The 20,181-nt window shown below is 51.4% G+C and overlaps 1 protein-coding gene across 2 annotated transcripts in view; it reads right to left on the bottom strand.

Moving 5' to 3' along the window:
- Positions 1 to 1,007: 1,007 nt before the first annotated feature.
- The window catches only part of DPYSL5 (dihydropyrimidinase like 5), a 138,670-nt gene continuing 119,496 nt past the window's right edge, over positions 1,008 to 20,181 (bottom strand). For both annotated transcript variants that reach the window (XM_058427024.1, XM_032172474.2), the window contains exons 6-13: positions 19,959 to 20,003; positions 18,320 to 18,395; positions 16,923 to 17,079; positions 11,462 to 11,603; positions 9,559 to 9,701; positions 8,901 to 9,108; positions 6,527 to 6,695; positions 1,008 to 4,438 (exon numbers count right to left, since the gene is read on the bottom strand). In XM_058427024.1, the coding sequence (XP_058283007.1) occupies positions 4,353 to 4,438; positions 6,527 to 6,695; positions 8,901 to 9,108; positions 9,559 to 9,701; positions 11,462 to 11,603; positions 16,923 to 17,079; positions 18,320 to 18,395; positions 19,959 to 20,003 (1,026 nt within the window). In that variant the 3' untranslated portion in view covers positions 1,008 to 4,352. The remainder of the gene's footprint in view (positions 4,439 to 6,526; positions 6,696 to 8,900; positions 9,109 to 9,558; positions 9,702 to 11,461; positions 11,604 to 16,922; positions 17,080 to 18,319; positions 18,396 to 19,958; positions 20,004 to 20,181) is intronic.

Raw genomic sequence — 20,181 nt, 5'->3', positions numbered from 1 at the left:
GGGACTCGGCATCCATCTCAAGCTGGCAAATCCATCTCAACCTTCGAATTTTAATGATAAGAAATAAGTACAGTGACCCCATAGTACTAGAAGCCACCATTTTTATTTTTTAAGACAGAGTTTTGCTCTTGTTGCCCAGGCTGGAGTGCAATGGCGCGATCTTGGCTCACTGCAACTCCATCTCCCGGGTTCGAGTGATTCTCCTGCCTCAGCCTCCTGAGTAGTTGGGATTACAGGCATGCACCACCACTCCTGGCTAATTTTGTATTTTTTTTTAGTAGAGACGGGGTTTCTCCATGTTGGTCAGGCTGGTCTCAAACTCCTGACCTTAGGTGATCTGCCCACTTCGGCCTCCCAAAGTGCTGGGATTACAGGTGTGAGCCACAGCACCCAGCCTTAGAAGCCACAATTTTACCCTTTAGTGTGAAAGAGTTTAATCAGATAATCCTCCAACGTCCGACTGAGCTCTAGAGAGAAGGTAGAGGGATCTCAACGCAATGGATGGGGTTGAGAGTACAGAGGGCCAACCCCAAAAGTGGGGTTCTAGACAGCTGGAGAGCAGCTGGAAGGTCCTTCAAAGGCATATTGGCCTTGGGACAGCTCTTTGTCCTGTGATTTTTTTTTTTTATGAGGCCATCATTCCATCAGCCAAGGGTTCTGCCGAGTGGAGAGGTGGCTATGGGCTTCCAAAATGGTAGCCAAGAGAATAGGTGACTACAGGTAGATGGAGTGAGTCTAGTTTTTTTCCCTTTTGCATCTAATTCTTCCTCCTAATTATTTCAGATAATTTGGCAACCTTCTCCCTGGAAATCTGGCACCACTGGGGCTCCTGTCTCTCAGAATTAAAAAAAAAAAAAATTCCAGTCTCTGCATAGGCCTCCCAGTGAGCTGCCACCCAATAGGAGAGACAGATCAAAGCTGCCTTTTCTTAGCAACTGAAGCCTTGCCCAGCCACCGTAGAAGAGATCTCTGCCAAACTCCCTCCTCTTTGAAGAAATACAACAGAGTCCAAGTGAGAAGTAGCTACAGTTTAATACAAACCTGCACCAGAACACAACGTGTCGGGCTGTTTAGTTTTTGCCTCAAACGGTGGCCAAAGCACAGGACCATGTGTCGTCTTGGGGTTGACACAGTCTTAGCACCATGACATTTACAGGGGAGTGGGGAAGTCACCTGGGTGCTGGGGTGCTGGAGGCTCCATCCCGACCCCAGGCTGTGCCTGCGCCTCAGCAGCTGGAGGGGGTTTGGGTTTCCTTGTGGTTCTGTGGCTTCTGGGTCAGTATAGGAAAAGCCCTCATCACGACATCGGCTTGACAGAGACCTACTGTGGACTCCTAGCACTACACACACGCACGCACACGCACACACAGTAGCACAATTTTCTGGCAACTTAACCCCACAAACCTAGAGAGCAGCTAAGGCAAGAACAACAGTATTTATTCAGCAAGTACAAGACCAGTTTGAGAGCTGCATTCAGTGCAACCAGAGACCCTTTCGTTCCAACCAGGAGCCAGTGGGGCTGGTGACGAAGCTGGCTGGAGCTCTGCATGGGGCAAGGAGTGCATGGTGGGGGCTGACCGCTCATTCGGCTCCTTGAACCTCTTTCTGATTTCCATCTAAAAGCTCCCGGGCAAGGGTAGGGCCTATGTAAGGACTGGGGGTGGATGAAGCGGATGGCCTACAGTGGACCACTCCAAGATGTGGTTCCCTGGTGCCACGGGTCACGCATCTCTCGGGCGGAGGCACTCAGAGAAGGTAAAGCTTTCCTAGCCCAAGCAAGGATGCTCTGCCCAGCTGGCCACCACCGCTGCTGCTGGGCTCTTTGGCATCTGCCCAAGGCCCATGACCCAGTGAGGGCTGACAGGGATAGAGATGGTGTGCACTGCACCAGGAGGCAGTGTCACGGTTTCCCCCATCCCTGGTGGCTTTCCCAGGCCTGGGTCCTCACCCCTGTTCCAACGGCTGCCACTTGCCATGAGCCCCTTCGCTACCTCTGCTCCCTGGCTGACCACCTCTGTCCTCTCAGCCCCTGAGTGAGGAAAGGGGGAGTGAAGGGAGAAGTGAAGGTGTGGACGCAGCTCACACTGCACGGTTAGCCCCCAACCGTGGTGACTAGTCTTGGCTCAAACACAGAATGTGCATGAGGTTGTTTATAAGAAAGATGAGAAAAAAAATCTATCTACCTGTGCAAAACAAAGCAGGCTGCCTACCAGGAAAGTAAGTCTTCTCATTGGTTAAACTCTCAGGTGGGATCTACAATAGATGTCACCCCAGACCTCCTCTCCACAGCTGGGGTAGATAGCCAAGGTTGGGAGGGTCATCACAGACACTTCTGGGGTCAGAGGACCTGAACTTTCTGGGCCTTAGTTTCCTCATCTGTAAAATGGGAAGAATAATAAGTGCTCCATTGTCATGAGGACCAAGTGAGAGGTCATATATGGAAGTGGTTTGAATACATGAAAAGCACTATAGAGATGTGCAGGGGCTGACTTTTTTGTTTGTTTTTTGAGATGAAGTCTCACTCTGTCACCCAGGCTGGAGTGCAGTGGCGTGATCTTGGCTCACTGCAAGCTCCGCCTACCGGGTTCACGCTATTCTCCTGCCTCAGCCTCCTCAGTAGCTGGGACTACAGGCGCCCGCCATCATGCCCGGCAAATGTTTGTATTTTTAGTAGAGACGGGGTTTCACCGTGTTAGCCAGGATGGTCTCGATCTCCTGACCTCGTGATCCACCCGCCTCGGCCTCCCAAAGTGCTGGGATTACAGGCATGAGCCACCACGCCCGGCCAGGGACTGACCTTTAACTGAGGGTCCAGAAGCCTCGCGCAAGCCTTGGGGGCTGAAATCACATGTGCAACATGAAGTCACTTCCCACGGGGCAGACAAGGCTTAACAAGGGCAGGCGGCTGGGTCACTTCCCAGATCACTGGAGGTGGAAGGAGACACCTGGCCTCTAGTGTTTCCATGGGAACTTCTGTGGGGCTTTAGAAGCAGGGAGGGCCCACCTGGATGGACAGGGAAGATGAGGCCATGAGCCGGCGAGGGCTAGTGCCGACCACGGGAGATCACGGCACCTGAGCAGCAATGCGGGTTTGACAGCCAGGTCCTGTGCGCCTGGGGTCTCCCTCTCTGGTGTCTGGCGAGCCCCTCTCCCACTCCTCCTCTCTCAGCAGGCATGAGGCCTTTTGCCAGTCACACAGGAGGAGCGCTGAGTCTGTCCAGCAGCAAGAAGTTATAGGAAGCCGTGTGTGTGTGTGTGTGTGTGTGTGTGTGTGTGGTGGCAGGCGGAGACAGGGGAAGGCAGGGGGAGTGCTGGGAGTGATCAGGGGCAGAGAGGGGAAAGGACACCTGCTTCCTGAAGGGCTGGATCTCCGGGGCTAGCATCCCAGGCCCCTTTTGGAATGTGGGAAACTAGACAAGGAGGGGAGGAGAAGGGGAAAGGGCCTGGGCCTCCGGCAGCCCGGAAGACCCCAGGCGGGGAGAAGAGAGGCCTGTGAGCCCAGCCCCCTCCACCGCCCCTGCCCTGTGCTGTCTGGTTGGTGTCGAGTGCAGCGTCTCCTAAGGACCACATCTATTCCCGTTGCTATTCTATGCTAGTGACACAAGCACCGTTATTTTTCACAGGATGCACAAACAAGTCAAACCAAACTACTGCGCAAACCAAACGTGCAAAACAAAACCATTTACACGCGCCTGGCACCAGCCTCGATCCCTGCCCAGCTACCCTTCTGGGCCTGTGACCCCCGGAGGGTGTGGGCGAGGCGCAGGAGAAGCTGGCGAGGGGCACCGGGAGTCCCAGCCACCCCCATCCCTGCCCCTACACAGGGCCAGAGGTGGGTTGGGGGAGATGGGACGTCCTGGGCATGGCTGGGAAGCTGACATCTGTCTGACTTGGGAAATGTCACCACAGGGCCTAAGGGGTGGGGGAGGAGGCCTTTACTTTGAAAACACGTCTGCTAAAGTGCTCTGAACAACTGGCCAGTCAGCCAGGGGGCAGGGCACTAAAGTCTGGGCTTTCCCAAAGCCAGCGGAGGCAGGAGTGAGAGGAAGGGCTGGCCAGGGCTCTATGCATTGGGCTCTGTGCATAGTGTGGGCTTCCTGGGCCCCAGAAAAGCCCGCCGAGGCCAAGGCAGAAAGGACTACAGCAGGAGGAACACATCTCAAAGTGCCTGTTAGAGTTGGCTTGAAGCACAGTGAATCACTTTGCAGACATAGGGAGGGCTCCATGCGTCCTGGGGCCCCCCTTGGGTGGTGTGCTGCCCAGCCCAGCCTCTCCTGCCCCTGCAGCTGTGGCCGGAGAGTTGCAGGCTGCTGGCGGCGGTGCGTCCTCACTGGGGGGGCTGGGCAATGCCTTTACCAAATGCCACTCGACCTGCCTCCAGGAGGAGCGAGGATCCGAGCTGAAGCTCGCTTTGGAACATGGTCATCGATCTGAGAGCCTGCAGGGAAGGAAGCACAGAGAGTGAGCTGGGCTCTCGTGCCTGCTAACAAACCACAGCCACCCTCTCCTGGAGGCTCACTGTGTGCACGGCCTGAGTGAATCCTCACAGCCACTCCATCCCATTTTACAGACGAGGAGACCGAGGCTCAGGGAAGTTAAGTGACTTGCCCCGTGTTGCAGTGTGTAAGTGGCAGAGCCTGAACTTGGACCCAGGTTTTCCTGATTCAGAGCCTACATTATTAACTGCCCACTGTGCCAACTTCACTGCCCCACGCCTGGGCATACAGTCTCTCGTGCATGCAGGTCATCGGCCGGCCTGTTGGCACGTGGGCCTTTGTACATATGCCTCAGTGAGTAAGCGAGAGAGAAAAATGAGGGTATGCCATTGTTTTGGAAAATGAAAGAACCACAGCCCAAAGGCCCCGCATCTTGAAATCCCATGACTTAGTTACAAAGGGAGGGTCTATACAGGAGAAAGATTGGAAAAAAAAACAAAAACAAACAAAACACAAAGGGAGGGAAAAGGAGGGTCTAGTGCCCCGGAGAGCCCAGTGGGACATTCTTCAGCCTGGCCTGCTTAGAACAGACAAGATTTGGGGTGGAGAGGAGGGGACAGGCCGCCTGATGTTTGCTGTCTGAGCGGGGGTTCTGCCCAGTCTTGGCTCTAAGGCAGGAGAGGAGGAGGCTGCTGGTCAGCAGGCGCCCTGCAGCTCTGGATTCTTGGTGCCTCTCGTGGGTCTGGCTGCAGGAGGAAGGACCCTGCCCTGGCAGTGGTGGGAGTCCACGCCTCTGGGACTGGCAAGACCTGAGTGTGCATGAACAAGTCTTCCATGCCAGGGTCCCTTTCTGACTCCACTCATGGCCTGTCACTGGTGGGAGTGGCAGTGGCCCTCAAAATAGTGGAGCCATCATCTCAGCAATGAGACTGGTCCTGAGAGAGGACCCCTCCCCATGGGCTACCAGCACCTCCAACAGGGACATCATCTCTTCTGCCACAAGCTGCGCCTGGCCCAAAGCAGGGCACCAGGAGCCTGGGCAGGCAGGCACTGCCCCGTTGGCATCCCTCTGGTTTAGCCCTCTGCTCTCACAGCAGGACGGTTTGCGTATGGGGCTTGTCTCCCCCAGTAAACTCCAGGCTGTGGGTGGAAGGACCAGGGTCTTGCACCTCTCGCTGTGCCCATCCCAGCACAGCCCTTACTGAGTGGGTGCTTGGTCTCTCTCTGGGCTTATCCTGAAGGCAGCCTGAAGACAGCTCAGCTGTGCTCAGGGAGACCCAGGGTCCTAGCCCCCTGCAAGTGGTGGTGACAGTTCCCAGCTAAGCCGCCTGGAGGCCCGAGGCATCTTACAGCCTCCGCTTGTTCTCCACTGAGGGTCATCATTTATGAGCCCGTGGCTCACATGGTGATGGGTGGGGGGCGGGGGCGGGAAACTGCAGATCGTGGCTTTAAGAACTGGGATCGGACCCCCCAAGGAAGCCAGAGATTCCGCAGAAGGACTGGGGCCGGGATCCAAAGGACAGAAAGATAAGAGAAAAAACTGGGCATCAGAAGTCGAGAGAAAATAGTTTACTTAAAGTTAATAAAATATATACAATTCCTGGTAAAAAAGAAGGTGAAGGTGGGGCAAAGGCAGAGACAGGTGTGGGAAGGTCAGAGGAGGAGGGGGGTAGCAGAAGGAGCAGAGAGGCTGGTGAGGAGTGGACTGGGGCGGGCGAAGGGCTGGTGGGTGCAGCCCCGTGAACCATAGACAGGGCTGACTCTTCTGAGCTCAGGGCATCTCTGGAGCACCCACTGTGTGCACAGCCCTCAAGATGTTTCAAGGGACAAAAATATCTGAACTTAGAAACCCCCAGGAGAGCCCCAGGTGGGCCATGGCCTATTAGAGCGTCTGTGCCCAGGCACCAGGACAGCCCTCCTGTCTCCACTAATGTCTGTGTGAGTCTAATATCCAAACCAGCACTCATCCCTGGAAATAGGCAATGGGAGGGAGGAGAGGACACAAAAGAAAAGCAGGCGTAAGTCCTACTGCCTGGGTGGGCCACTTCTCCTGGACCCCCGTCCTCCTCCCGTGGCCCCCTGACTCTTACCAGAGAGGCTGAAGCTGGATTCATGAAGGTCCCTCATGCCTCCATGCCGGGTGACGGGCCGGGTAGGAGTGTCTGCGAGTGGGGTTCCCATCTCTTTTTTCCCAGGGTGCACGACAACAGCGACATCCCCCAGATAGGGAGTGCGGTCCACTCCTCTAACCTTTAAAGTCTAGGGAAGGATGGAAGAAGAGCAGAAGAACAGGACAACATCATCAGAGCTGAGTGATACAACCATGGCCTCCCTGGGGGCCGGTGGGACATCAGACACTGCCACTCTGCCCAAGACCCAAATCACTGCAAGTGACCAAGGCTTCTTAAACCTTGAGTCCAGGGGCTGGAGTTTTCTCGTACCTCCTAAAGAGCATGTGCATATGTGTACATGTGTGCATGCATGCATGTATGTGAGTGCACGTGTGTGTGCATGCATGTGTATGGGAGAGATACTGGCTCCCCCTCAACACTGGTGGAAGCCTCACCAAGGTAGAAGGTAGACATCTGAGGAAGTCAACTTTAACCAAATTTCTTTTCTTTTCTTTTCCTTTTTTTTTTTTTTTGAGACGGAGTCTCGCTCTGTCACCCAGGCTGGAGTGCGGTGGCTCAATCTCGGCTCACTGCAAGCTCCGCCTCCCAGGTTCACGCCATTCTCCTGCCTCAGCCTCTCCGAGTAGCTGGGACTACAGGCGCCCGCCACCACGCCCGGCTAATTTTTTGTATTTTTAGTAGAGACGGGGTTTCACCGTGGTCTCGATCTCCTGACCTCGTGATCCGCCCGCCTCAGCCTCCCAAAGTGCTGGGATTACAAGCGTGAGCCACCGCGCCCGGCCTTCTTTTCCTTTTTTTGAGACAGAGTCTCACTCTGTCGCCCATGCTGGAGTGCAGTGGTGCGATCTTGGCTCACTGCAACCTCCAACCCCCTAAAGTGATTCTCCTGCCTCAGCCTCGCAAGTAGCTAGGATTACAGGCACCTGCCACCATGCCTGACTAATTTTTGTATTTTTAGTAGAAACAGGGTTTCACCATCTTGGCCAGCTGGTCTTGAACTCCTGACCTCGTGATCCACCTGCCTTGGCCTCCCAAAGTGCTGGGATTACAGGCGTGAGCCACCATGCCCAACCAGAAGTCAACTTTAGAGAGCGCCCTCCCACACAGCACAACGTTATTCCCCACCTTAGGCTCCCATGAAGCCACACCCTTTACTGGTCTGACAACTCTGAGGGAACAGAGGCTAAACACAGCCCCATCTGGAGACGAGAGGCCCCCAGTAGCAATACTAGCTAATTCTGTACTCACAAAGGCAGTAGAGTTAGGAGTCTATAGTCTACAACCAGACTGCCTAGGTTCCAGTCCCAACTCTGTCACTTGTAAACTGTGTGGCTTTGTGCAAGTTACTTTTCTGTGCTCACAATACTAGTACCTACATCAGAGAGTTGCAGGAGAGCAGATGAATTAATACGTGTAAAACTGTTCCAACTGCTCTGGCACATGAGAGGCAACACAGAATTACGAGCAGTTATTACTGCAGAGGTCATTTATGGTCCTACATCGTATTAAAAAGTGTTATTGGGCCGGACACAGAGGCTCACGCCTGTAATCCCAGCACTTTAGGAGGCCGAGGCAGGCGGATCACTTGAGCCCAGGAATTTGAAAGCAACCTGAGCAACACGGTTAAACCCTGTCTGTCTGTACAAAAAAATAAACATTAGCTGAGTGTGATGAGTGAGAGACCCTGAGTTTGCTTTTGGATTTAGCCCTGCGATCACGAAAGTCACGCTTTCTTCATTCAGGCAGCCCAAGCCTGTGCCTCCACGGCAGACCTGACAGTGGATTTCTTCACTCATTGGCTTCTGGGAGAGAAGGGTCCTTGGTTTCTCTGAAAGCTCTGAGCCCTCTCGTGTGCTCTGTGTGCCAGCAGTGTGGGCCTCCCGTGTTCAGGTGCCTGCTCCTCCTGTGCTTCAGACAATGCTTTGCAAATGCCAGCTCTACCCCCGCTTGCTTCATCAAGAGTGGGAGGGAGCCGAGCCAAAGCAGCATCTCCAGCCCCCAGCACCTCCTCCACCCCAAGCCTGCGTATCCAGAGGAGCTCAGCGGTCGCACACACTCACATTTCCCACTTGTGCCCTCAGCAACTCAGGACCCCTGCTGCCTGACCACTTAAAATGCCACTTGGTAATCAAAGACAGGGAGCAGAAATCAGCATTTTCTGACTCTAGCGTTCCCTGGCCCTGCTGCACACTCCCCTCTCAACGCTGGAGAGAGGGCAATGGAATTGGGTCGAAAACTGGAGTGAACATCTCTTTGAGATTTAAAACAGTCATGGAGGATGTTCCCCGGCAGGGGGCGCCAACACCCCTGCATCTTCCTCCTCCCACCTCACCTTCTCTCTCTGGACCAGCTTCTTGTAGACAGTGTCTGGGAAGGATCTCAGGGGACAGAATTTGCCGGTGCCCTCGGCGCACATGAAGACGCCGTTCTCATACACGACACGCCCCCGGCTGATGGTGACCAGTGGCACGCCGTGGCAGCGCATGTTCTCATACAGGTTGAAGTCTCCTCCCTGAACCTGCGTGCTGGCTGAGATGGTCCTGGTGGGGAGGCAATGGCGGGAAAGAAAGCGCTGAGGACAGGTCAAAATGTCACAGCTCCATGGGAGGGGTGAGCCCCAAAGGCTGGTTGTTATGGGTTGAACTGGCTCCCTTCAAAATTCTTCTGCTGAAGTCCTAACACCCAGAACCTCAGAACATGGCACTATTTAGGGCCTTTAATGTAATCATTAAGATAAAGTGAGGTCATATAGGTGGGCCCTAATCCAATCTGACCGGTGTCCTTATAAGAAGAGGAGACGGACACACCAGACATGTGTGACACAGAAGAAAGACTGTGTGAAGATGGAGGGAGAAGACGGCCAACTGTAAGCCAGGGCCATATATTGTGCTAGAAATAGTGCAAAATTATATGCTTTTGGAGATCTGTAATGCAAGTCCTCTTCAAAATCCCAAGCCCCTCTAGCCCTGGGGATGAGCAACAAACTTTACTTTGTGGCTTCTGGGTCCCACACCACCACATCAGCATCAGCTCCAGGGATGATGCGGCCCTTGCGGGGATACAGGTTCAGAAGCTTAGCTGCATTGGAACTGGTAACGGCCACAAAACGGTTCTCATCCATCTTTCCTCCAACCTGAAATGTTGCAGAAAGTGTCAAGTCAACCAGGCTGTGGGGGTGGGCCTCAAACCCTTGGTCACCTTTGATGCTGGCCCATGGACTTAGGTGGTCAGGACAGTGGTCACAAAGGGACAAGGCCGTGAGCACCATCTCAGATGAGCCAGCCTGCTTGGCTGGGTACCAGTTGCTCACTTATTCCTTTCTCCCTTCACCCAGTAACTATGGTGAGTGGCCGTGGTTCCATTCAGGCTTCCTGCACAGGGACAAATCTGCCTCCTGTTTGTAAAACCAGCTCTGCTTGTGTGCCCACACGGATGAGTCAGGAACCTCCCTTCATCTACTAAGGGTGATATTTTCAAAGGGTTATATAAGCTCTAGAAAAACATGTTATTGCCCCACCCATGAGAGTACTATGGACTCTCTTCAAGGGGATTTCCTGAGCCATCTCCTTGGCCTTCCATGAGCTTAGTCTTGAGAACTTCAAATCTCTTTGGGGCTCATACTATTTTGAATCTAATCTGAATAGATCAAGACCAAAAATACTTATTCTTCATGTGCAGAACAGGTGGTATTCAAATGAAGTCCTGGTTCTTATCTTTTTTGAAAGCAATTAGACAAAATATATCAAATCAAGAGCCTTAAAAATGTTCACATCCCTTGGCCTAAAAATCCACTTCTAGGATGCTGTCTTAAGGAAATAATCAGAAATAATAATCAGAGGCCAGGCGCGGTGGCTGACACCTGTAATCCCAGCATTTTGGGAGGCCAAGATGGGCAGATCACGAGGTCAAGAGATCGAGACCATCCTGACCAACCAACGTGGTGAAAACCCGTCTCTACAAAAAATACAAAAATTAGCTGGGCATCGTGGCGCACACCTGTAGTCCCAGCTACTCGGGAGGCTGAGGCAGGAGAACCACTTGAACCCGGGAGGCGGAGGTTGCAGTGATCCGAGATAGTGCCATTGCACTCTAGCCCGGGTGACAGAGCGAGAAATTTTGTCTTAAAATAATAATAATAATAATAATGATCAGAAATGCTGACACACACTCATGAACAAAGAGGTTCTCCACAGCATTATTTGTAAGTGCAAAAATTAGAAACAGCCGAAAGTCCCAAACATCAGGGAAGGATTAAATAAAGTATGGTGCTTTCATTGGAGAAAATATCATTCAGCCATGAAAAAAGATGTTTTTAAAGAATTTTTACTGATATAGGGAGGCACTCAGGGTATAGTGTTATAAGAAGAAAAAAAATCCTGGTTAGTATAGCAGTTGGTAAAAGAAAAAAATATGAAGCCAGTTATTAAAATAATGTACAGCTGAGTGTGGTGGCTCACACCTATAATCACAGCACTTAGGGAGGCAGAGGTGGAAGGATAGCTTGAGCCCATGAATTCAAGACCTGCCTGGGCAACATAGCAAAAAAGGAAAAAAAAAAAAAAAAGTACAGTCCATGCACAGAACTAAATGAAAGAAATATACTAAAATGTTAATAGCAGTTTAATTTCTAGGCATGGAATTAAGAGGATTTTTTTTTCTTATACTTTTCTGTATTTTCCAAATTTCCATAATAGGTCTTACTACCTTTCTAATCAGGGGAAATACCTTTTGTGTTTTGTTTTTGAGTGAAACAAAGAGCTGGGATTGAACCAGCCCTTCTAAGAACGTTCTTTGACAGGATCTGAGGAGTGAAAACTCTTACTGGGATTAGAACGGGGATGAAACGGGGATTAGAGCAGGGATCAGCTCGGGGCGGGGCTCTAGGAAACATACCACTCCTCTCTCCCAGATGACGCTCATGCGGTCCTGCACGCCACTCACTCCATGTGGGATCTTGGTGAAGTCTTCCTTGCCCATAGCTTTCTGCTTTGTGGTGAAAGGCCGGTGATCTGATGCCACGATGTTCAGAGTGTCACTGGGTAGAGAAAAGGAGGTGACCAGTAAGGGGAGGAGAGGTGAGGAACCTAGAGGGTGAGGATAGATATAGGGAAAATCCTCCGTATGGGAACCAGGCAAAGCCGACTCCAATTTCAGCTCTGTCGCTTAGGCCATGTGGCCTCTCATGAGTTACTGCATCTATGTGAACCTCAGTTTACTCATCTACAGAATGAGTGTGGCACAGTCTGTCTGTGTCACAGGAGACTTCAGTGAGAGCCTTGGGATAGCAATGTTTAAGAGTGAAGATAGCAGAGAAAAGCTGAACTTAGAGTCTAGCTGAAGTGAGATGGTGGAGGTGGTTCTACTGTCATGGAATTGTACACCAATTCCCTCTCATCAGCTCTCCAACCCCAACCTGCTGGCAACAAGCATTCACAAGTTCAATGTTAAGCTTTGTTGAATACTTGGACTCATAGCCTTCCTTGGATGTGGGGATTCTAATGGCCCAGAAGGGGAAGGAGGGATGAGCTAGAAGCCTGACTTAACAGACCGAGAGTGGTATGCAAGTCACTCACTTCTTCCCCAATGCCATTCATGACTATGGTCCTCACACATATATTAAAGCTGTCCTCGGGCCAGGTGCTCATGCCTGTAATCCCAGCACTTTGGGAGGCCGAGGCATGTGGATCACTGGAGACCAGGAGTTCAAGATCAGCCTGGGCAACATGGTGAAACCCTGTCTCTACTAAAAATACAAAAAAATTAGCTGAGTGTAGTGGTGGGCGCCTGTAATCCCAGCTACTCCGGAGGCCAAGGTGAGAGAATCGCTTGAACCTGGGAGGCAGAGGTTGCAGTGAGCCAAGATCGCCCCACTGCACTCCAGCCTGGGGGACAGAGGGAGACTCTGTCTGAAAAGAAGAAAAAAAAGCCATCCTCCATCCAAGGCTGTGGGTGGCTAAGGCACAGGCAGGCCCTTGAGGGGCTCCTGGGCCAGAGAAGACATAGGGAAGAACAGGGAGAGAGGGCTCATGGCAGCAGATCCTCTGCCCAATGAGGGAGGCAGACAGCTGGCCTGGATTCAGAGATCTCTGCAGGCCAAGGGCTCAGAGGCAGTGAGGGGCGGAGGAGAGGGAATGCCCATGCAAACCAGGCCAGGGCAACCTCAGGAGGAAGTGGCTTTAGGCGGGCAGGGAAAGGCCTGGCCGGAGCAGGGGGGTCAGGTGGGGGAGGGGATGCCTGCCGGGACCACACTGTGGGTGCCCCAAAGGTCAGGGGCAGGGGTCCCATTGTACTCTGTAAGAGGCCCCAGAGCCTTGTGAGTGCCTGTGGGCCATCTAAGATGCCCACTCCAGGAGACTCTGGGGGCAGAAAGCATTATCTGACCAGGTGAGGAAGCATATTCTTAAGGCTCTCAGACAATGGCCAGTTAGCTCCATAGGGCTGTCTCCACAGGGGACCTGGCAGGGCTTATCAGTCTCAGCTCCCGCCCAGTGACTAATGTCTTTGGCCAAACCCGTGTTGAAGATGCATCGCTCTTCCTGTGCAGTAGGCTGGGCCTTCCCTGGGCCAAAGAGGCTGCTCTGGCCCTTGCAGAGACTCTCTGCAAGAGATTCTCCAGCAGAGCCCCTCTGCAAGAGATTCTCCAGCAGAGCCCCAAGCCTCCCCACACTCTCTGGACCTGCAGAAGCCCCGACAGATGAATGGAATCTTTAGGGTTTCCTTTCTCCTGAGGGGCCCTCTGGATACCTGAGCAGGGCTAAGGGCAGAAGATGCCCATTGCAGTCATGAAGGGCAGGTCAGGGACCCTGAGAGCAATAGGCTCAACTCCTGCTCTTTAACCAGCAGGTCTTCCTGAGCACCCAGCTTTCTGAAAAGGCTCCTACACAAAGGTGCCCACTAAGCAGCCGTGAATGACGGCAGTTACATTCTAGGAGGCCCTCTGAGCTCTCTCAGTGCTGCCCTGAATCTGGGAGACAGGAAGCCCTCATCCAAACCATTTAAAGTTTAAAACATGACTGGCTTTGCCAAGTACTGTAAAATTTTATATGATCAAATGAAAAAATTTCTTGTCCCTTTAAGAAGCCAGATTTTAGGCCAGGCGCAGTGGCTCACATCTGTAATCCCAGCATTTTGGGAGGCTGAGGCAGGTGGATCAGTTGAGGTCAGGAGTTTGAGGCCAGCGTGGGCAACATGATGAAAAAATAGAAAAAATACAAAAATTAGGCTGGGCACGGTGGTGCAGGGTGGCTCACGCCTGTAATCCCAGCACTTTGGGAGGCTGCACTCCAGCCTGGGAGACAGAGTGAGACCCTGGCTCAACAAACAAACAAACAAACAAACAAAAAACTAGCCAGGCCTGGTGGTGCACACGTGTAGTCCCAGCTACTCAGGAGGTTGTACCACTGCATTCCAGCCTGAGTGACAGAGCCAGACCCTCTCTAAAAAACAAAACAAAACAAAACAAAGAAGCCAGAATAAAGGACAAATAGTTATATCTATAGATGGTACTTTTTTATTCCTGTAGAGCCTAACAAATCACAAATCATATCCTAAAGTAGATAATTAGGAAACAGCTCATATTTTCTTATGGGAATAATAATTGGTGTCTGGATTTTCTATCAAGTATTTTGCATCATATAAATTATAACCAATAATGTGTTACAAAAGCAAAATTATAATCATCATAAATTTCTATAAATAATTAAAATATTAAAATTAGGCTCCAAATCCTATAAAGTAGCACCCATTTAAAATATGCACTGATTAAAAAGGGATTCAGACTATTCTCATAACACAAAAATTACATTTCTACTTAAATAGAATTAATTTAAATAATTAAAATACATTTGACAAAGTAGGCTAGATATAAAAACTTAAATTATTCAATGATACTTATTCCCCTCAGTCTATTTGAATTTGTGTGGGTTTGGGCGCTGTAATTTGGGTGGGTTGAAGCACTTATTATCTTTTTTGTTCTTTCAGTAAATTTGCTTGTAGCAAGCAGGGGTGTTTCAAAAGATTCTTGACCTTGGAACCAAGCCCACATTATTATAGTGGAGTCTTGGTAATTGTTTCTTTTATTGTATTGCTGATGATGAAAAGGAGGTTGATTCTTCTCAAAACAAGCTTTTTTTTTTTTTTTTTTTTTTAAATGAAGTCTTGCTCTTGTTGCCCACGCTGGAGTGCAGTGGTGCGATCTCGGCTCACTGCAACCTTCGCCTCCTGGGTTCAACCGATTCTCCTGCCTCAGCTTCTGGAGTAGCTGGGATTACAGGCATGAGCCACCACGCCCAGCTAATTTTTGTATTTTTAGTAGAGACAGGATTTTACCATGTTGGCCAGGCTGGTCTCAAACTCCTGACCTCAGGTAATCTGCCTGCCTCCGCCTCCCAAAGTGCTGGGATTACAGGTGCGAGCCACCATGCCCAGCCAAAACAAGCATTTTTTAAGAGTAAGAGCTGATCTAGCATTTCTCTTCATCTTTACCCTACATATTTATTTACATAATGTAAATATGTAAATATTGTAAGAGCTGCTGCCGCCTGGCACCCACCAAGGCTATGGGACAGAATACAATGACCATCCCCATGCCATGGTGCGTACTGCTCTCCACAGAGGCCACCTTCGCCCACGCCCCTATCCATGGCACTCCACTTACATTGGCTAAGCCCCGCAACCCCCAGCTCTGTTTAGGTTGTGAACATAATGGGATGGGAGTGGGAGTTTTCCAGTGGTTGGCAACCAGAACTGAAAGTTAAGGACATGGATGAGTCAAGCACCTTATTATCTAAGACATCCACCTTCAGTGGGGCCAGTTGCTTCCCTCCACTGCCCCTGCACCATCTTAGAAGAGGCGAATTCCCACCCCCCAGGTCTAGAAAGTGAGATCCTTGGAGGGAAACTGAGGGGTTGGCAGGACGGAGAGTCCTGGCATTCCCTCCCCTCCTCTTTCCTGAGTTGAGTGGGGCTTCCATACCCTCTCCCCACCAGTCCACCCTGAAGACAAGGAGGGCATACTTCAAGAGGTTCACTTGTGGAGAACAGAGCTGAGAGCAGTGGGCACCTGCCTGGGCTATGGGCTATGGACCTGCCTTGGAGCCACAGGGAGTAGAAAGGCTGTGTAGGCTTCCTCTGGGCCTCAGATAGTGTAGAAGGTGGCCAGGCATAAGTTGCCTTGTGCGGGTCCTTGTTCACAGAGGCATTGCCAGTGCTGCAAGCTGGGAGGGATGCATGCTTGGGTATGGAGAAGAATCCCCTCGCCTTTTGTCCTAGTCCTCCTACCCCAACCCAAGCTGAGCTGGGGATCAGGAGGGAAGGAGATGGAGTCTTAAACTGGATGGAACTTTAATATCCAAAAGTGAAGAGAAAGCAACGTCTTCTCCCCCAATTTTTTTTTTTTTGAGATGGAGTCTTGCTCTGTCATTGGACAGGCTGGAGTGCAGTAGCATGATCCTAGCTCACTGCAACCTCTGCCCCCTGGGTTCAAGTGATTCTCCTGCCTCAGCCTCCCAAGTAGCTGGGATTACAGGCACACACCAGCATGCCCGGCTAATTTTTTGTATTTTCAGTAGAGACAGGGTTTCACCACGTTGGCCAGGCTGGTCTTGAACTCCTGACCTCAAGTGATCCACCCACCTCGGCCTCCCAAAGGGCTGGGATTACAGGCGTGAACCACTGCGCCCGGCCCCCGAAATGTTAATAGGAGAGAGAAAGAAGCTGCAAGCAGTTATTGGGATAAAATAAAAACCCTTCCATGACTGGGTCCCGCTGAATTCAGACTGTTCATCAAACCATTTCCTTTAGATTGGGATTGCATGGGAAAAAGCAGTGTCAGAAATAGAAGAGCTGGAGAAAGGAGATCTGGAGGAAGTGTGTGAGAAGGAAAGGGGGAGAAAGTGCAGAAGAGAAAGGGAAAGGGGAAGGAAAGGAGGAGAAACCCACAGAAGGAGGGATGTACAGACAAGGGGCACACAGGAGCCAACAGGAAGAGGGAGAGGTGAACAAAAGAAACAGAAAGGACCCCTACATTCTAGGATAAGTCACAGGCCACGTTCTGCAGCTCCCCACTGGGCTTTAGAGTAAGAGATCAATGTCCTTTGAAATTCCGAATAACCACTGTTCACAGTTCTATATGTGCTCTTCACTCTTACACTTCAGAAGCTCTCACTCCACATCAAGCGGTCATAAAATCCCAATAGGATGGCAATTATCCGACGGGCTCAGAGAAGGTAAGAAAAGCACAATCATCCTATGGGCACAATGAAATCAAACCTAGCTCGGATTTGTTTCCTGGGCCCTCTATGGCGTCTTCCTAAAGATGTACACATCCCTGCAATGTGCTGCTGAAACGCCTTACTTGGCCAGCAGGCTCATGAGGTAGGTGGAGGTGTTGGTGTCCAGTCTCAGGGGAGGCACCGTGACGTAGGCAGCCGCGTGGGACCAGTCCTGGTGGTAGTAGTGTAAGCCTGTCAGTGTGGCATGTGCAGTGGTGGTCTCGGCCAGCACAACCTTCCCTGGAAGAAGAAAGGTCAGAACCATAACCAGGAAGTCACCGAACCTGAGCGATCGCTGGTGTGCGCCTCTCATTTTATAGGTTTAGGAGCTGAGGTCAGAGACAGGAAGGGACCTGCCCAAGCTCATAGGGCTTTTGAGAGCACAGCTGGGTTCAAGCCTAGAGAGCTTCCCTATTCTCCTGCTGACTTAGGAAAGGAGGACAGAGGGACATGGGCACCGAGGCCCGGCAGGACCAAGTGGCACTTTGAGGAGTCTGGTTTGGCCAGGGCACGGGTGTGTGCAGGGTGCTGTTGGCAGACGGAGCTTGACGGTGGGTGAACAGGCATGCAGGGCCACGAATGCCACGCTAAAGAGCAGTCTAGACTGCTTTCTGGACAGGCAGGTGCTGTGAGCAGCTTCAAGAGAATGGTTGAGGTAGGACAGGGAGGGCCGTAGCAGGGCTGGAGGACAGGGAGACAGGAGGTGGGAGCAGTCACCAGGGTGGGACGACAGTCTAGGTGAGACCCTCCAAGGGGCTTCAGTGAGGGGAGAGGCAGGCGGTGGGATCTAGAGGGCGATAGAGTTGAAGGCCCGGATGCCCTTGCTTCTGATCGATTATAGTTGAAGGCTGGGATGCCCTTGCTTCTGATCTGTATCCCCAGGCTTGTGACTGTGACTTTGTTTCTCCTGCTGCCAGGCCCTCACCAGCACCTGGGGCGGGGCTGGACTCCAGGCATTTGCAAGCCTTTAGGTACTGCCAGGCGATCCGCAACAGAAGCCATACAAGTGCCCCTCGGGCTCATACACAGGGTTACAGGAGGCTAGAAAGGAAGCTGGGCCCGCACACTGTTCTTTCTTTAGGGACTTCCCAAACAGCCCCTGGAATGCCCACTGAAACTGGTCCAGGATTTTATGTTAGTTGCCAAGGCAACTGCTAGTAAAATCTATGAGGCCAAAAAGACACTAATTAATGAGTGGGTTTAAAACTTGGGAAATTTTACCAGACCCAGAAGAAGTGACAGACACTTCCGTAAAGCTGTTATGCATACAAATTTGCAGAAGAAAAAGCTCATGTTCTAGCAAACTAAAGCCAGGATAGCACAGGGCGGCTCTGAGGAAGACGGTGGCAGATGAAAGGGAAGGGCTGGCTCAGGTCCTGGTCTCAGGAGCCGGGGCCAGGAGTGAGCACGGCTGATGGGCCCCGTCCATCTCCAGTCCCTCCACATGACCTGCTCTGTCCAGCCAAGTCTACAGACTCACCTTGCATCTTAGCAGCTGCGATAACGTCACCAGCCGAGATACTGGACACGTTGACCAGGTAGATTGGACAGTGAGTCTAAAGACAAGAAACAGTGGGAAGTAGGGAGTGTTGCCCCATAAACTTCACAAGCATCAGAATAACCCCGGCAAAGTCAGCCCTGGCACCAGCGCCTCCCCGTGCGTCACTCAACCCCACCCTCAAGGTGACAGTCCTTAAGTGGGGAATGCAGGGCTGGCAGTCAGGGCGAGGTTGCAGGAACTACATGATAGGGGGAGGCAGAGAACGGCCTCCAGCACCAGAGCCCACCGGGAAGCCCAGCCTGTGAAGTTCAAGACCGTCAAGTCTGAACCTCATATTTTCTCCCATCTGACAACCATGACTTTAATTTAAAAGGGGGGAACTCTTTTTCCTATTTTAATTTCCTGTTCATAAACGTGATGACCTAGAGTTAGTCATGTATTCTTTATCTAAAATTACGATGCCTGCTGTCTGAAGGCTGCTTATCAGTAGACAGAATGCACCCTGGAGATGAACAAAATACAAGGGGGTTAGGGTTCAGAGTGTAGGCAAGAGAAGGCTGACCTTGAGAACGGACACCTGGACTGTAATACTGGTTAGCTTTTTCTCTGTGCAACCACAGTCCATGGCTTAACTCCTCTGAGCATATGCTTGAGCTAAAAGACAAGGAACTGCCTTTTTGTTGTTCGGGTCGTTCCTTATTCTGGGTTAAGTTCCATCAGGAAGTAATTGATAAATAACTATTGTCATGGCAATGAAACAATGTCCTTGTCCAGCAGCCAGAGCTCTACAGTGCAACTGGGAAATTCTGTTTCCCCAGATATTATTTTGATTCTCTTTGCTTATCACATTAGGAGGATGTAGAGTTTAGGAGCTGGACTGAGTTTACACGTGAGCAATGAACTGAGCTTCAGCAGGCTCAGCGGGGTGGAATGGAAAGCTGGTGGCGAGAAGGGTGAATGCAAGGACGGTGGGCATGACAGCGCTCAGTCAGCAAACAGTTCTGGGGTCCTGTGGGCCAGACATGGTGCTGGCACCCAGAGCAGAATGGGGCTGCATCGTAGAGGCTCCTTTCGTTTCTTTTCCCTCCCTCCCTCCTTCCCTCCCTCTCTCCCTTCCTTCCTTCCCTCCTTCTTTTCTCTTTCTTTCTTCCTTCCTTCCTTCCTTTCCTTCTTTCTTTCTTTCTTTCTTTCTTTCTTTCTTTCTTTCTTTCTTTCTTTCTTTCTTTCTTTCTTTCTTTCTCTCTCTCTTTCTTTCTTTCTCTTTCTCTCTCTCTTTCTTTCTTTCTTTCTTTTTTTTTTTGACAGTCTTGCCCAGTCACCCAGGATGGATTGCAGTTGGCGTGATCGTGGTTCACTGCAACCTCCGCCTCCTGGGTTCAAGCAATTCTGCCCCAGCCTCCTGAGTAGCTGGGATTACAGGCGCATGCCACCACGCCCAGCTAATTTTTGTATTTTTAGTAGAGATGGGGTTTCACCATGTTGGCCGGGCTGGTCTCAAACTCTTAACCTCAGGTGATCCACCTGCCTCAGCCTCCCAAAGTGCTGGGATTACAAGCGTGAGCCACTGTGCCTGGCCGAGGTTGGCTTCTAATCCCACAGTGGAGATCGGGGGACTTACCCTGTTAGCAATGGTGATAACACGATGAGTGGCTTCAGCTTCCAGCTGTTAGAAACAAAGGACAGGAGGAAATCAAACTTCACCATCTTTCCAAGGATACCCACACCATACTCTCCCCCTCGTGGAGCAACTGCACCCACAGGGGTTGGCTCGGGGCAAAGCCCGGGCAGAGGCACTAACCTCCAACCACCTTGGCTCACAGTGAGGGAGAATTCTAGGTCTT

This window comes from Hylobates moloch, unplaced genomic scaffold (genome assembly GCF_009828535.3).
Source record: "Hylobates moloch isolate HMO894 unplaced genomic scaffold, HMol_V3 SCAFFOLD_13, whole genome shotgun sequence".
Lineage (NCBI taxonomy): Eukaryota > Metazoa > Chordata > Mammalia > Primates > Hylobatidae > Hylobates > Hylobates moloch.
The sequence above is the reverse complement of the archived record's forward strand: the minus strand, read 5'-3'. Positions and strand labels throughout refer to the sequence as shown.